The sequence below is a fragment of the Budorcas taxicolor genome, chromosome 8 (assembly GCF_023091745.1).
Source record: "Budorcas taxicolor isolate Tak-1 chromosome 8, Takin1.1, whole genome shotgun sequence".
Classification (NCBI taxonomy): Eukaryota; Metazoa; Chordata; class Mammalia; order Artiodactyla; family Bovidae; genus Budorcas; species Budorcas taxicolor.
In genome coordinates this window covers 28,700,450-28,716,863 of record NC_068917.1, presented here as the reverse complement: position 1 = coordinate 28,716,863, position 16,414 = coordinate 28,700,450, and the positions used below count along the sequence as shown (strand labels likewise).

The window sequence follows — 16,414 nt, the reverse complement described above, 5'->3', positions numbered from 1 at the left end:
GCACCATCAGAAAAACAAAGTGGGAATTGGGAAACCAAGCCTAAAATTTTAAATCCGATTATAAACATAGGGTGACCCAAGTACACATGATTCCGGACAGAGGGCAAGAAGCCTACTTCCAGGCTTGCAGAGTGGGAGGTAACCTTCTTTCTCCCACCTACCCTTGGTCAGGAGTCAATCGCAGGAGCTTGGCAAGGTCCAGCCTGAAGCTACAGGGCACCATTGTCATCTGTCAACTCCCGAGGCCTTCCCTGCAAGCAGGTTTTGGCAGAAAGAAAGGAATGGAGAGAAGAAAGGTTCCGAGGAAAGAAAATAGTGTAGAAAGAGAATTCAAGGGGACCAGTCTCCCTAACATTTTGGCCATGAGCCCAACCATGAAGCCGACACCTGAAGCCCAGAAACTGAAACAAACCATGGTGCTCATGTTTACTGTTCTCTTACACAGAACCACGGAGCCTTTAGCCCTGAAACAAACCATGGTGCTCATGTTTATCGTTCTCTTACACAGAACCACGGAGCCTTTAGCCCTGAAACAAACCATGGTGCTCATGTTTATCGTTCTCTTACACAGAACCACGGAGCCTTTAGCCCTGAAACAAACCATGGTGCTCATGTTTATCGTTCTCTTACACAGAACCACGGAGCCTTTAGCCCTGAAACAAACCATGGTGCTCATGTTTACCGTTCTCTTACACAGAACCACAGAGCCTTTAGCCCTGAAACAAACCATGGTGCTCATGTTTATCGTTCTCTTACACAGAACCACGGAGCCTTTAGCCCTGAAACAAACCATGGTGCTCATGTTTACCGTTCTCTTACACAGAACCACGGAGCCTTTAGCCCTGAAACAAACCAATGTGCTCATGTTTACCGTTCTCTTACACAGAACCACGGAGCCTTTAGCCCTGAAACAAACCATGGTGCTCATGTTTACCGTTCTCTTACACAGAACCACGGAGCCTTTAGCCCTGAAACAAACCATGGTGCTCATGTTTACCGTTCTCTTACACAGAACCACGGAGCCTTTAGCCCTGAAACAAACCATGGTGCTCATGTTTACCGTTCTCTTACACAGAACCACGGAGCCTTTAGCCCTGAAACAAACCATGGTGCTCATGTTTACCGTTCTCTTACACAGAACCATGGAGCCTTTAGCCTAAATGCTGGGGCAGGTGTGTTTGGGAATTCAGAATTTGGGACATTTTAGAAATATGTTATGATTACTAATACATTAAGTATATAACATCTGCAGTAAGTTCTGGCACGGGATGGGGGTGGGGAGGGGTGCCATAATCCAATGGGCTAATATGCCTGCAGTAAACTGTAAATATTTACATCAAGTGAGATGTGGCCTGTCAAAGCATAGTGTCTGTCCAGGCCCAGCTTTGTCACCAAAGAATTTGCACCACGCTGAAGAAAACCTAGAGCTTTGGGGACTCTGAAATTGGGGTGGGTGGTTTTTAGAGGACACAGCTGGGGTTCCATGAAATGTGAGTTCCCTCATTCGTCCTGAACATCTGCTGTTTCAGGCACCATGCTGAGACTACAGTGGTGTATTGGTTTCCCAGGGTTGCCGTACCAAAGTACCACAAGAGGGGTGACTTAAAACAGCAGAAAAGCACTCTCTCACAGTTCTGGAGGCAAAAACCAAGTCCAAAATTATGATGTCAGCAGAGCCATGGTCCCCAAAACATGTGAGGGAGAATCCTTCCTTGCCTCTTCTAGCTTCTGGAGTCTACTGCAGTCCTCAACATTCCTTGGCTGTGGACACTTCACTGCCATCTCTCGTCTCTGTCATGACATGGCATTCTCCCTGAGTGTCTCCCTCCCTTCTTATAAGGATACCTGTCAAATCAGATTAAGGATCCACCCTATTCTAGTATGACCTTGTCTTAAATGATTATATCTACAATGACCTCACTTTCAAATAAGGTCATATTATGAGGTACTGGGAATTCGAACTCCAACATATCTTTTAGAGGGGTACAATTCAACCCATAGGAAGTAGTAAGCCAAAACAGCCACAGCCCCATGCTCTTACCAAGGTAACAGTCGAGTAGGATAGTCAGATTACAGGTATGTCCTAAAGAAGACATACAAATGGCCAACAAATATATGAAAAATGCTCAGTGTCGCTAATCATCAGGGAAATGCAGATGACAACCACAATGAGATATCATCTCAGACCTGTCAGGATGGCTCTCATCAAAAAACCAAAGGCCACAAGTCTTGACAAGGATGTAGAGAAACTGGAACTATTGCATGCTGCTGGGGGGAGTAAAAAATGGTGCAGCCACTGTGGAAAACAGTATGGTGGTTCCTCCAAAAATTAAAAATAGAACTATCATTCAGTTCAGTTCAGTTGCTCAGGCATGTCCAACTCTTTGCAATCCCATGAACTGCAGCACGCCAGGCCTCCCTGTCCATCACCAACTGCTGGAGTCTACCCAAACCCATGTGCATTGAGTTGGTGATGCCATCCAACCATCTCATCCTCCGTCATCACCTTCTCTTCCTGCCTTCAATCTTTTCCAACATCAGGGTCTTTCAAATGAGTCAGCTCTTCACATCAGGTGGCCAAAATATTGGAGTTTCAGCTTCAACATCAGTCCTTCCAATAAACACCTAGGACTGATCTCCTATAGGATGGACTGGTTGGATCTCCTTGCAATCCAAGGGACTCTCAAGAGTCTTCTCCAACACCACAGTTCAAAGCATCAATTCTTCTGCACTCAGCTTTCTTTATAGTCCAACTCTCACATCCATACATGACTGGAAAAACCATAGCCTTGACTAGATGGACCTTTGTTGGCAAAGTAATGTCTCTGCTTTTTAATGTGCTGTCTAGGTTGGTTCTAAATTTCCTTCCAAGGAGTAAGCGTCTTTTAATTTCATGGCTGCAGTCACCATCTACAGTGATTTTGGAGCTCCCCCCCAAAAACACAAAGTCAGCCACTGTTTCCCCATCTATTTGCCATGAAGTGATGGGACCAGATGCCATGACTTAGTTTGCTGAATGTTGAGCTTTAAACCAACTTTTTCACTCTCCTCTTTCAGTTTCATCAAGAGGCTCTTTAGTTCCTGTTTACTTTCTGCCATAAGGGTAGTGTCATCTGCATATCTGAGGTTATTGATATTTCTCCCGGCAATCTTGATTCCAGCTTGTGCTTCCTCCAGCCCAGCATTTCTCATGATGTACTCTGCATATAAGTTAAATAAGCAGGGTGACAATATACAGCCTTGACATACTCCTTTTCCTATTTGGAACCAGTCTGTTGTTCCATTCCATGTCCAGTTCTAATTGTTGCTTCCTGACCTGTAAACAGGTTTCTCAAGAGGCAGGTGAGGTAGTCTGGTATTCCCATCTCTTTCAGAATTTTCCACATTTTATTGTGATTCACACAGTCAAAGGCTTTGGCATAGTCAATAAAGCAGAAATAGACATTTTTCTGGAACTCTCTTGCTTTTTCCATGATCCAGCGGATGTTGGCAATTTGATCTCTGGTTCCTCTGCCTTTTCTAAAACCAGCTTGTACATCTGAAAGTTCACGGTTCACATATTGGTGAAACGTGGCTTGGAGAATTTTGAGCATTACTTTACTAGCGTGTGAGATGAGTGCAATTGTGCGGTAGTTTGAGCATTCTTTGGCATTGCCCTCTTTGGGATTGGAATGAAAACTGACTTTTTCCAGTCCTATGGCAACTGTTGAGTTTTCCAAATTGCTGACATATCGAGTGCAGCACTTTCACACCGTCATCTTTCAGGATTTTAAACAGCTCCACTGGAATTCCATCACCTCCACTAGCTTCATTCGTAGTGATGCTTTCTAAGGCCCACTTGACTTCACATTCCAGGATGGCTGGCTCTAGGTGAGTGATCAAACCATTGTGATTATCTGGGTTGTGAAGATCTTTTTTGTACAGTTCTTCTGTGTATTCTTGCCACCTCTTCTGAAATATTCTACTTCTGTTAGGTCCATACCATTTCTGTCCTTTATTGAGCCCATCTTTGCATGAAATGTTCCCTTGGTATCTCTATTTTTTTTAAATAGATCTCTAGTCTTTCCCATTCTGTTGTTTTCCTCTATTTCTTTGCATTGATTGCTGAGGGAGGCTTTGTTATCTCTCCTTGCTATTCTTTGGAACTCTGCATTCAAATGGGTATATCTTTCCTTTTCTCCTTTGCTTTTCGCATCTCTTCGTTTCACAGCTGTTTGTAAGGCCTCTTCAGGCAGCCATTTTTCTTTTTTGCATTTCTTTTCCTTGGGGATGGTCTTGATCCCGGTCTCCTGTACAATGTCATGAACCTCCATCCATAGTTTATCAGGCAGTCTATCATATGATCCTGCAATCCCACTTCTGGGCATTTATCCAGAAGAATTGAAATCAGGGCCTTGAAGGAATACTGCTGCTGCTGCTGCTAAGTCGCTTCAGTTGTGTCCGACTCCGTGCGACCCCATAGATGGCGGCCCACCAGGCTCCCCCGTCCCTGGGATTCTCCAGGCAGGAACACTGGAGTGGGTTGCCATTTCCTTCTCCAATGCATGAAAGTGAAAAGTGAAAGTGAAGTCGCTCAGTCGTGTCTGACTCTTCGTGACCCCATGGACTGCAGCCCACCAGGCTCCTCCGTCCATGGGATTTTCCAGGCTGGAGTACTGGAGTGGGTGCCATCGCCTTCTCCAGAAGGAATACTACTAGTATTCTCATATTCACTGTAGCACTAAGTATTCTCAGTAACTGGTTCCAAGATGTGAAAACAGCCTAAACAACCATGAAAGATGTGATGTATACTTTTAAATCGAATATTATTCAGCCTTAGAAAAGAAAGAAATTCTGCAATATGTGACAACATGGATGAACCTTAAAGGCTTTATGCTAAGTTAAATAAGCCAGTCACAGAAGGACAAATACTCCATGATGCCACTTATACAAGGTACCTGAAATAGTCATAGAATCATAGAATTAATAATTCATAGAATCAAACAGTGGAATGGTGGTTGCCAGGAGCTCAGAAGAAGAGGAAATAGGATTTTCAGTCAACAAGTGTAATGTTTCAGTTAACGAAGATGAGTGTGAGATTTTCTGTACAACACTGTACCTAGAGACAACAATACTGTGCATAGCACACTGAAAGTTTTGCTAAGAGAATGCTCTTTCCACAGTAAAACAAAAAAATCAAGTGTGTTGAGAATTTCCAAATAGAGAACTATGCATGGAACCATATCCTAGAGGAGAATTTTACCCAGTCAAGGGCTTCCTCCCTGAGGAGGTAACAGTTTCAATGAAGATGAAAGGATGAGCTAAAGTCAACCAGACAAAGTAGAGGGGAGAAGCGTGAATGCCCTCCCCCTCCGATGTCCAGAGCCCCAGTCCTCCTCAGCACTGGAATTATGGGAAGCCAGAACCCAGAATCCCAGCGAAGGCCTTGTCCATGTCTCCCAGGCTGCCAGCTACAGCTTGCTGCAGGCTGGCTCCCACGGGCCTACAGTCCCTCCCTCAGAAACAGCCAAACGCACGGAATCCAACGAGGCAACTGTTGGCAGCCAGTGAGACCCAGCGCTCACAGCTGAAGCCCCCGTGCAGGGGAGGAGTAGTGGGGTCATCGCTCTGCTTTCCCTCTTTGGGCCTCAATTGATGAAAAATACTTGGACCTGTAATCAACAAACCGCTGAATGCACAGATAGCTTCTGCTGCCCTCCTTCCTTGAAGATGTATGAGTAAGCAGATACGTCTGTTTTGTGAGTTTTTCCAGCAGCGTTGAAGTGGCCTCATGGCTGCCAGATGCCTCTGCTTCAAGCTCCCAGTGACTGATTTTCTGCCAGAGGTGAGGGCAGGAGTGGGGCAGCCAGCAGTGTGGAGACGGTATTAGAACAAAATTTAACCTTGGAACAGTGCTCACTGTGTAGGCAGCTCCTTTATGAGACATGCATAGAGTGGCCATCAGCATTGGGGGTGGTGGTTGTATTTTACACCCACAGCATTTTAGTATTTCTCTTGAAAGTGGTTGGCTGGAGGATGAAGAACATCCTTTTTAAAGCATAACAAATACAAAGAAAAGTGCACACATTCCACACGTATGGCCTGGTGATTTTCACAAAGCGGGTGCACATCCAGCACCCAGATCAAGGTAACATCCCAGAAACCCTCCCCCTCCCCCCACCATACCCTGTTTCTAGTTACTACCCACCAAGGGCAGCCACCTCCCTCACTTCTAACATTGTAGACTAGTTTTGGGTTTTGAGTTTTAGGTAAATGAAATCACAGTATGAATTTTTGTAGTTGTGGCTTTGTTCACTCAGTTTTATGTTTGTGAAATTCAGTCATGTTCCTTGTTGTTCTAGTTTATTCTCATTCTATGAAGTTTTATGTGAATATATCTTAATCATTTGTCCACTTACCTGTTGATGAGCCTTTGGGTAGTTTTCTATCTGGGCTATGAGGAATAGTGCTTCTGTAAACATTACTTTTTTAAAAAGAAGTGTCATTCATTTCTTTTTGGTTGTGTTGGGTCTCGTTGCTGCTCCCGGTCTTGCAGTGAGTGCGTGCTACTCTGTAGTTACCGTGTGTGGGCTTCCCATTGAGGTGGCGTCTCTTGGCGTGGAGCACAGGCTCTAGGGCACACTGGCTTCAGGAGTCGTAGCTCGCAGGCTCTCGAGCAGAGGCTCATTAGTTGTGCACACAGGCTCAGTGGCCCTGCGGCATGTGGGATCTTCCTGGACCAGGGATCAAACCCTGTATCCCTTGCATTTCAAGGTGGATTCTTAACCATTGGGCCACCAGGGAAGCCCTGAACATTCTTGTGTATGTCTTTTGATGAACATACACACGTTTTGGGGGGAGAATATATATTTGTATTGCACACATGCTAAGTTGCTTCCGTCATCTCTTTGCGACCCTGTGGACTGTGCCAGGCTCCTCTGTCCTTGGGATTCTCCAGGCAATAATACTGGAGTGGGTTGCCATGCTCTCCTCCAGGTGATCTTCCCAATCCAGGGACCAAACCCGTGTCTCTTATGTCTCCTGCATTGGCAGGCGGGTTCTTTACCATTTGTGCCACATGGGACGCTCAATTATATATATTTCAAGTGTACAACATGTGCTTTGAGATACAGAATTAGTTGTCTATTGTTCCACAATGAATTTTCCCCAAACCTAGGAGCTCACAACAAAAATAAACATTTATTACCTCTCGCAATTAAATGAGTGAGAAATTTGGGAGCAGCTTGGAAAGGCGGTTCAGGCTCAGGATCTCTTAGGAATTTGGAATCATCTGAAGGCTGGACCTAGTCCAGCAGGACTGCTTTCAAGGCAGCTCACCCCTATCACTGGCAGGTTGATCCTGACTGTTGGTGAGCAGCCCGATTTCCTTTGCATGTGGACTTTTATCCACATTTGCTCGGGGTCCTCATGACATGCTGGCTGGCTTCCCCCAGAGTGAGCAGTCAAAGAGAGACAGCCATGTAGAAGCAATATCCTTTTTCTAATTTAGCCTTGGAAGTCACATAGCATCCCTTCTGCCTCACTGTATTCCTTACAAGTGAGCCAGTAAGTCCAGCCCATACTCAAGACTCCATCTTTAGAATGGGGAAGAGGCAAAGATTGTGTGGACATATTTTTTAAACCAGTAGCCCTTTAATATTTTAAAGCTTGGAATTTACCCAAGCTGGGGATCTAAAAATAAGTTTACAGACATTCATACAAGAATATATTCAACTCAGCCTCTCCTCTTTTATTCATTTAAAATTCTGTGAATATTTATAGGGCAGTTTTCAAGGTATTTCCTGAAAATAAGATGGCATCATAGAAGGTACAAAGGCTTCAGAGCCAGACACACCCAAGTTTGAATCCTGGGTTCACTACTTACTAATTATGGGTATTTGGGCAAGCAACCTCTTAGATTCTCAGATTCCTTCAACTTTAAAATAGGGAAGATCAATACAGCCTACCTCATAGTGTTCTGGAAGTAATTAAATGAGATAATGTGTATAAAGTGCCTACTATGGTGGTAGATCCCTTCCATTTGCTCATTTATTTTAAAAGGTAGTAACCATATACATTAACTGTTGAGAAGGAGCTATGATGAACCCTGTGAGAGACACAGAACTGACTCAGACACAGACCTTGCCTTCTACAGGTATATATTCTCATAGGGCCCTTGACAGGCAGAATAACTGTAATACTACTGAGAAAATATTTAGTATCTGGAACAAATATGGATACAATTTATTTACAACTAAATAGGGATTATATTTGGATATATGGAAATGGAAAAAATTTTGAGGGGCAAGGAAAAGACCAGAAGTATTACAGATTAGGAGTAATCACTTGAGTAAAGATAGAGCTAGAAAACCAGGGGGCATGAACTGAGAACAAGAAAGGACTTCATTACTGATATGGCTTGAATCCAGGGTAGGAAAGGAAGTTGTGGAAATAGGAATTGGAAAGGTAATTACCCTAACAGAGTACCTGGAAAGGATTGAGAGAGCTCCATTCAGCTTTACAGTCTGGTGAGAAACATTAAAGCCAGTGGCTTTTTTTTTTTTAATTGGAGTAAAGTTGCTTTACAATGTTGTGTTAGTTTCTGCTATACAGCAAAGTGAACCAGCTATACGTATACATATATCTCCTCTCTTTTGGATGTCCTTGCCCATTTAGATTACCACAGAGCATTAGGTAGAGTTCCCTATGGTATATAGTAGGTCCTCATTAGTTACCTGTTTTATACATACTAGTATATGTCAATCCCAATCTCCAAGTTCATCCCACTCTCCCCTTCCCCGTTTAGTGTCTCTACATTTGTTCTCTATATCCATGTCTTTCTTTCTGCCTTGCAAATAGATTCATCTGTACCATTTTTCTGGATTCCATGTGTATGCATTTAATGTAAAATATTTGGTTTTCTCTTTCTGGCTTACTTCACTCTGTATGACAGACTCTAGGTCCATAAAGTCAGAGACTTTTGAACCAGTTTTCAGGGCTGGCTACAAAAGTTAGGCAGTCCTAGCTACTGAAGGGTCAACTTGCCATGCTTTTCTTGGCTGGCTCCTGTAGAATCTTTGTGTCTCACTTTGTAAACAGAACTTTCTAAAACTGATCATTAAAGAACACTTCTCACTCCAAACCCAAGAAACTCAGTTGTTGTTGTTGGTTTTTTGTTTTTTTGTTTTTTTGGTATTCCCATTTTGGAGGCTGCATCAACAGGGAAATTGTTTTTATAGGCCCTTAGCTCACTATAAACGTACTTGTCAAGACTTGGCCATTTGGAACGGCCACTTTATGCACTTAACTCATCTCTGTGTTTGACTTCCTCTTCCAGATAATAAGCTGTCCTCTCCACTTATTCCTCCTCAAGAAGGGTGATCTATTTTGTGACTTTCACTTTTGTTACGTTCTCCAGTCCCAGACAGTGATGATATTTATACATAAGACAGGGACATTTCTATGCTATGATGGCAGCTTGAAGGAAGTTGGAACCGGCAACCTTTCATTTCGAAGCCAAAGAAAAATAAACATGAATGTTTCAGTCTTGCTAAGAACGGAGGCTAGAGAGAGAAGCAGAAAGCCTTCTTCTAGACGTGCTATTCACTATATGGTATCCAAAGCCTTTATGTGCACAACTTATATCTTATCTAACATACCCTCTTATTTTGATGAAGCTTATATGTTTCATCAAAACAGACATAGAAAGTGAAAAAGAGATAGGGATTCCCTGATGGCTCAGATGGTCAAGAATCTACCTGCAATGCAGGAGACCCGGGTTCAATCCCTGGGTCGGGAATATCCCCTGGAGAAGGGAATGGCTACCCACTCCAGTATTCTTGCATGGAGAATTCCATAAACAGAGGAGCATGGCAGGCTCTAGTCCATGGGGTCACAAAGAGTCAGGCACAAGTGAGCAACTAATACTTCCATCAAAATAGACATGATTGTGACCATTTCTGGTGATTTTGTGGTAAAAATTGGATGTTTCATTTTATCACCCTCTTTGTTTAAACAGATTCTTGAATGTGAAGAGAAAAGATGACTTCTAGTCTTGGGATAGAATTCCTAGCCAAGCTTGGGCTGGACCTTCCCAAATACCCACATAGGTGTTTTTACTCCATTAGGATAACACTTGCAGCAAGGGAGCCGTTCTGTACACAGGTTCTCAGGGTATTCTCTTCCTCTGATTTCTTCACAGATGGGAAATTGGCAAGTGGAGTCCTTGCAGTCTCACCTGTGGGGTTGGGCTGCAGACCAGAGATGTCTTCTGCTCCCACCTGCTTTCCAGAGAGATAAATGAAACAGTAATCCTTGCTGATGAGCTGTGTCACCAGCCCAAGCCCACCACGGTGCAAGCTTGTAACCGCTTCAACTGCCCCCCAGCCTGGTACCCTGCACAGTGGCAGCCGGTGAGTTCTAAGGTTAACACAATATTGGAGTTTGTGTTTGCAGCAGTAGCTCAGGACAGGGGACTGTGTTGTCTGAGTGTTGTCCCATTAAAGGAATGTTCAAGATCTGCTCAGGCGTGTCTGACTCTTTGTGACCCTGTGGACTGTAGCCCAGCAGGCTCCTCTGTCCATGGAATTCTCCAGGCATGAATACTGGAGTGGGTAGCCATTCCCTTCTCCAGGAGATCTTCCCAACCCAGGGACTGAACCCTTGCCTTCTGCATCTCCTGCACTGGCAGGCGGATTCTTTACCTCTTGAGCCACTGGAGCTTCCCAGTATTCCCACAACCTTATTCAAATTCAGATCTTTTCATTACAAATAGCAAGCTCATTCTATTCTACCACCCACAGTGATCTCCAAAAGCAACTCAAATGACCCATCTCTTAACCTGAAGATATTTCTAACTAAGTTTTCACTGAGCTAAGGAAAAAAATTTTAAATAAGGACTGTGTGGTGGGTAAATTTCCATAAAGCTAACTTGTCTGAATGTTTGCTCTTTCTAGTTTTTTTTCTGTTTAAAATTCTAAGAGATAAAGATACCAGGCAATGGCTTTTCTTTTCTTTTTTAACATAATTCCTTAGCAAAATAGGATGTTAGAAATCAAGTCAATTCCAGACTTTTAAACTTTTCCTAATCCATGGGGAACTATCATTTTAAAGCAAGGGTTGGCAAACTGCTGCCCAAAACCAAACCCAGTTCATGACCAATTATTGTAAACACAGTTTTTTTGGAACATAGCCATACTCTTGCATTATACGGGCATAACTGCTTGGTTGTGACAGAAACTATATGGTCCACAAAAGCTAAAACGTCTACTCTACCTCTTTACAGAACAGCTGGCTGACCCCACTCTAAAGCATTTATTATAATAATAAAAACACAATTATTTTATCCTCATATCCTATCTAAAATTAATATATATTTATCAAACTAAAGTTAAGCACCTTTTTTTGCATGCCTTTAAAAAACAGAAGACTTTTTTTTAAAGAAAACACTTTTAATCTTACAGTGCAGTACCTTGAAAAGTACAGTACAACAGCTGGTATCCAGGGGCCAGCATCAAGTGAACGGGCAAGAAGAGTTACTGACTGCAGGAGCGAGAGAAGGTGGAAGATGGGAGAGCTGAAGGGTCATCAGCAATAAGAGATGGAAGGCAAACTGCAATTTCACTCACACCTTATGAAAAAAACACAAGATTTTAGATTGATTACTTGGATAAAATCTTACTGTGCAATTGCCTTCCTATTAGAATATCCCTCATAGTTTTAAAGTGACAAAAAAAAAAGGTCATAGAAAGTAAGCCTGAAAAGGAAGGGAGACATACATCCCAGTTTTACTGAAACAGTTTTTGCTCTCAGAAGTGGCCCAGTTAGAATGATAAATGATGCAGGCATCAGACTGAGAAGGAGAGAGAAGGCAGCCTTGGTCCTGAGACAAGGAGCTGCCATTTCCACACATCCCCTGTGCTTCTTCAAACCAGTGGACAGGGCCCCTTCCTTCCTCCTTCCCCTTCCCAGTAAAGTTCTCACAGAATCAAATAGTAATAAGTGAGCAAAAGACTAGGTGTAAAGCATCTAGAAGCAGATATGGACGCTATACCGCCCGTGTCTGCTGGGATATATATGCTTTTAGAACCTAAATGTATATGATTAAGTTCATAACTTCCACGCTACTGTGTCAGTGGAAATCAAGAGAATTTTGTGTACTTTGAACACTTTGTGTACTATTGTTCTGTTAAGAAATATATATTATTATACACCTAATTGAAGTTAATCCTCTTAACAGTCCAGTGAAAAGTAGATTTTATTGTCTTCATTTTAGTTTTGAGGAAACTGAGGCTCACAGAGCTAGCAAACCTAGGAGTGGACATCAACTCAGTTTTATGCGATCCTTTCCACGATACCCCAATGTTGGAAACTGTGGCAGAAAAGGCCCTCAAGGGATTACATAGAAGCCCCCTTGTTTTATGGATGATGTAACTGTGACCAAGATATAGTTTTGCCCAAAATCACAAAGCCTAATCCAGAACCCAGGTCTCCCGATTTCTGGTGCGTTTATACTTTTACCTTTAACTATACTCCGGCTCCATACTGCACCACTAACTTATGGTCATGCTAAGAAAAGATGAGGAATCAGCCTAAATCAACCTCTACTGTTGAAACTAATTCCCTGTATTTTTAGTTTGTGTTGCCATTAAGTACCTAATAAGTTCTGGGTAAAATGTTTATTGAATGATATAATGAATGAACATATCAATAGTACCACCCACAAACCCTGAAATGTTTTTTACTTTATATCCCACTGATGGGTTTGTTTCATGATTGTAGGTCATGATATTGATAATGAAAGTCAGTGAAGCACCAGCCTTTTTCAGTAGTTGCACATGCTGCTGAGTAATGGCAGGGACCTATGCTGTTCTTTCAGTTTTTTACAGGACATCCATATACATGGTCTTTTTTGCTCTATTACCAACATTACCGCCCCCATGCCCAGCGGTCCTATTGAATCAGTGGACTTCTAAAGAGTCAATTATTCTTCCATTGTCCATCGACCTTGGGCCTGTTAAGATAGGTATTTATTTTGAAAGCATTTTCTATTTCATTTCATTAGAGAGAAGCCTTTGAGATAAGTTGGATTTAAATCCACTTTTCAGATCAAGGAAGTAATAGTAAAGAACTCTATGAAGTTTAGTCAATGAACCACTGACTATACTTTATCAGAACCTTTAAAAAGATCTTGTTTCAAACCCAATACATAATCATTGTGAAAAATATTCAAACATAATAAATAAATAGCATAGAAAGTGAAAGCCACGAGGGATTCTACCTTCCACAGAAACATTCCTGTTAAATACTTGGTGCATGGGAATCCTTGGTCACTTTGAGGAATCTCTCTGAACCTAGAGAAAACAATAGGCTATTCTTCTTATATTATTTCCTAGAATCTTACATCTTTAGTTTATTAGGCAAAATCAGCTACCACTGACCACTTAGTAGGAGAAAGGAAGTCATTGTTTATGCTTATCAAATAAGTCAGGAATAATTTAAGCATCTCCAGTCTAATTAGTAGTTGTCCTAGGACACCACTTAGTTGAGATATCAGCTATTGGTGGTACATTTGCCTGGTCCCTTGGCAACCCTTGCTGGGACAGGGGACCTGTAGTGCACAGAAATGTCTTTTCCATTCAGCTGCCTGGAGGCACCAGGAGAGAGGGCTGAGGTCTTTCATCCTTCAACAGCCAACGTACAGTTTTTTTCTTACAAAAGAAAAGGAGAGGGTAGATCCAATGCTTCATTTAAAGGAAGACAGATAACATCCTGATGAATGCTGGCCTGTCTGAGGGGAGAAAGTCCCCCTCCTTGCTCTTTGAATATTGGGCTACCACTGACCTCATGCATATTACATATGCTTCTCTTTCAGAGGAGGAAAAAACACCAATTATGTAAGTTGTCATTTACCAACTAGGAATGCAACCTCCTTTGTCCTTCATAGAGCATTTACTAACAAGTAACATGTAGCCAATATTTACACATTCTACAGGTCTGAGAAGTCCAAGGATTTATGTTAACATTTTAGTTTATAAATAGTTAAGCCGAAATGAAGCACAAATCTAATTTCTAATTCTAGCTTTGGTTTTTAGGGTGCCATCTTTATTTCATTTCTACCTCTTAGTCCCTACTGCATCTCTTGGTTTTCATCTTCGGTCTTATGTGAAGGACTCAATATTTATCAATTTAGCTATAATGGCTTGGTGAGATTTTATGGTTAACTTGGGCCCCAGTCCATGAAGTCGCAAAGAATTAGACATGACTGAGTGACTAACACTTTCACTTTTGAAACACTTACACATTTCATGCATTAGTCTCCCAAATCCTTAATAATTTATTAAACATGCACCTACACTCCTGCTTCTTCTCCTCCTCCTCATCTTTCATGTTGACTATATATAATAATTCTAATTTTTTTATTGAAATATAGTTAATTTACAATGCTGCATTAGTTTCTGGTGTACAGCAAAGTGATTCAGTTTTATTTTTTTTTTCAGATTCTTTTCCATTATATGTTATTAAAAGGTATTGAATATAGTCCTATGTGCTATACCATAGGTCCTTGTATATGTATCTGCTAATCTCAAAGTCCTAATTTATCTCTCCTCTAAACCCTGCTATCTACTTCAGTAACCATAAATTTGTTTTCTATGTCTGAGGCTATTTCTCAGTTTTGTAAATAAGTTCATCTGTATCACATTTTGGATTCCATATGTTAGTGATATCATATGATATTTATCTTTCTTTAACTTTCTTCACTTAATATGATAACCTCTAGATCCATCTATGTATATTAATTACTTTTTATATACCTCATGAGAGATCATTTTCACAACTGGCATGTTATACCACTATGATTGAGAACCTTTGATATATATGCATGAGTAAGTGTGAGACACCTTGATTATGACAGTCTTCTGCGAGGATTTTTTCCTTTGACTCTCCATGGTCGTACAATAAAGCCAAGTGCCTTAGTCAGGCCATCATTCCTCTACATGTCTGCCCCTTCACGTCTCTAACTCTGGTTCTCCCATCCCTGCTTGTACATTCCTTCTGCCCACACTTCTCTGGGCCTACCCGCAGTTTTCCACCTGTCTACCTATCAGAGCCCTAAGGAATCCCACCTCTCCCACCAGGACTCCTCTCCTGTCATCCTGCTCTGCAGCCACATGCCATTCAAGGTCAGTGCTGCTCATTTAACAGTGAGATCGCACAGTACTTGGGCAGGTGAAGCATAGAGAAGGATGCAGAAAAGTACATGGCAAGTGTGCCTGTTCATTTATTGAGCACGTGGTCCATTTTGGAAGCTTCTTCTTATTCTAATAAGAGCAGCACTTACTATGTATCAAGTGCAGTATCAAGCCACTTAATTTTGTAGTCAACTCATGTAATCCTCAGTAGCCTTAATGGGATAATTACTACTATGATCCCCATTTTACAGATGAGGAAACTGAAGCACTGTGAGATGAATGTGAATTCAGATTTTATGTAGTAGAGTTCATTCTACTGAGCTTCATTTTCTCTTTTAACTTTTCTGTTTATTTCTTTTTGGCTGTGCTGAGTCTCCATTGCTGCACGCAGGCTTTCTCCAGTTGCAACGAATGGGGGCTACTCTCTAGCTGTGGTGCACAGTCCTCTCACAGCACTGCTTTCTCTGGTTGCGGCTCACAGGCTCTAGAGCACTGGCTTCAGCAGTTGTGGCACATGGGCTCAATTGCCCCTGCAGCATGTGAAATCTTCCTGGTTCGGGGATGGAACCCGTGTCCCCGCTGCATTGGCTGCTGCTGCTGCTAAGTCACTTCAGTAGTGGCCGACTCTGTGCAACCCCATAGACGGCAGCCCACCAGGCTTCTCTGTCGCTGGGATTCTCCAGGCAAGAACACTGGAGTGGGTTGCCATTTCCTTCTCCAATGCATGAAAGTGAAAAGTGAAAGGGAAGCCACTCAGCCATGTCTGACTCTTCGCGACCCCATGGACTGCAGCCTACCAGGCTCCTCCCCCCATGGGATTTTCCAGACAGGAGTACTGGAGTAGGGTGCCATTGCCTTCTCCACCCCGCATTGGCAGGCAGACTCTAAACCACTGGAGTCCTAGGGAAGTCCTTCATTTTCTCTTTTAATCCTTATAGCAACCCTTTGAGGAAACAAGGCTCAGAGAAGCTGTGCTCACCCCAGCTCACACAGTCAGTAAATGGAAAAAAAGTCTCTGTGCTTCAAAACCCATTCTCTTTTCCACTGTGAAGTGCATCCTTCCCAGAACGTCCTTGCTATTTGCTCTAAAGTATTAAACTGTGAGGAAATCTGATATCACCCCTACTAACAGCAATTTCGGAGAAGGCAATGGCACCCCACTCCAGTACTCTTGCCTGGAAAATCCCACGGACAGAGGAGCCTAGTAGGCTGCAGTCCATGGGGTCGCTACTAGTCGGACACGA

General features: G+C 42.5%; 1 protein-coding gene across 1 annotated transcript in view; it reads left to right on the top strand.

Annotated features, from left to right (window-relative positions):
* ADAMTSL1 (ADAMTS like 1) overlaps nt 1–16,414 on the top strand; it is a 1,100,541-nt gene that overhangs the window by 914,205 nt on the left and 169,922 nt on the right. The window contains exon 17 of the mRNA XM_052645042.1: nt 10,181–10,391. Coding sequence (XP_052501002.1) covers nt 10,181–10,391 — 211 coding nt within the window. The remainder of the gene's footprint in view (nt 1–10,180; nt 10,392–16,414) is intronic.